General features: G+C 68.8%; 1 protein-coding gene across 1 annotated transcript; it reads left to right on the top strand.

Annotated features, from left to right (window-relative positions):
- On the top strand, window positions 1-400 carry DQ04_26661000 (hypothetical protein; the record flags this gene model as incomplete). The annotated part of the gene is made up of 1 exon (XM_009318339.1): window positions 1-400. A coding segment is annotated over one exon (400 nt), but the record flags the coding sequence as incomplete, so codon positions are not given.

Below are 400 nucleotides of genomic sequence, written 5' to 3'. Positions count from 1 at the left end.
TGCGGCCCCATGCCGGCCCCAGCTGGCCACCGGGGCCTACAGCGCGCCCCGAATGCCGAAGCATTTGCCCCCGGGACCGGCGCCCACTTTTGGCCCAAAGGGCCTTTTGGACACACGCAAGCGGCGCGCGGAAACACAACCCCCAGCCCCCCGGCGCGTGAAAAAAAAAACGCGCTGGGGTGGGGGGCGTTTTTGCCTTTTTCTTTGCGCCCCGTGGGGCTTAGGGAAAAGGTCGTCTTTTGGGGGGGGCCCGGGGCCGCCGCGCGGCTCACAGCCGGCCGCGCCGCTGCCTTCGCAAACGGGAAAGGCTTTTTGAAAGACCCCCATGCAAAACAAAGGCCGGTGGCGGCAGACCCCCCCCTCGCGCCCCGTGCTTTGTCTTGGCTGGCGCGCGGCGCCG

This window comes from Trypanosoma grayi (assembly GCF_000691245.1).
Source record: "Trypanosoma grayi strain ANR4 Tgr_2666_V1, whole genome shotgun sequence".
In the NCBI taxonomy this organism is placed as follows: Eukaryota; Euglenozoa; class Kinetoplastea; order Trypanosomatida; family Trypanosomatidae; genus Trypanosoma; species Trypanosoma grayi.
This window is presented reverse-complemented; position numbering and strand designations above follow the sequence as displayed.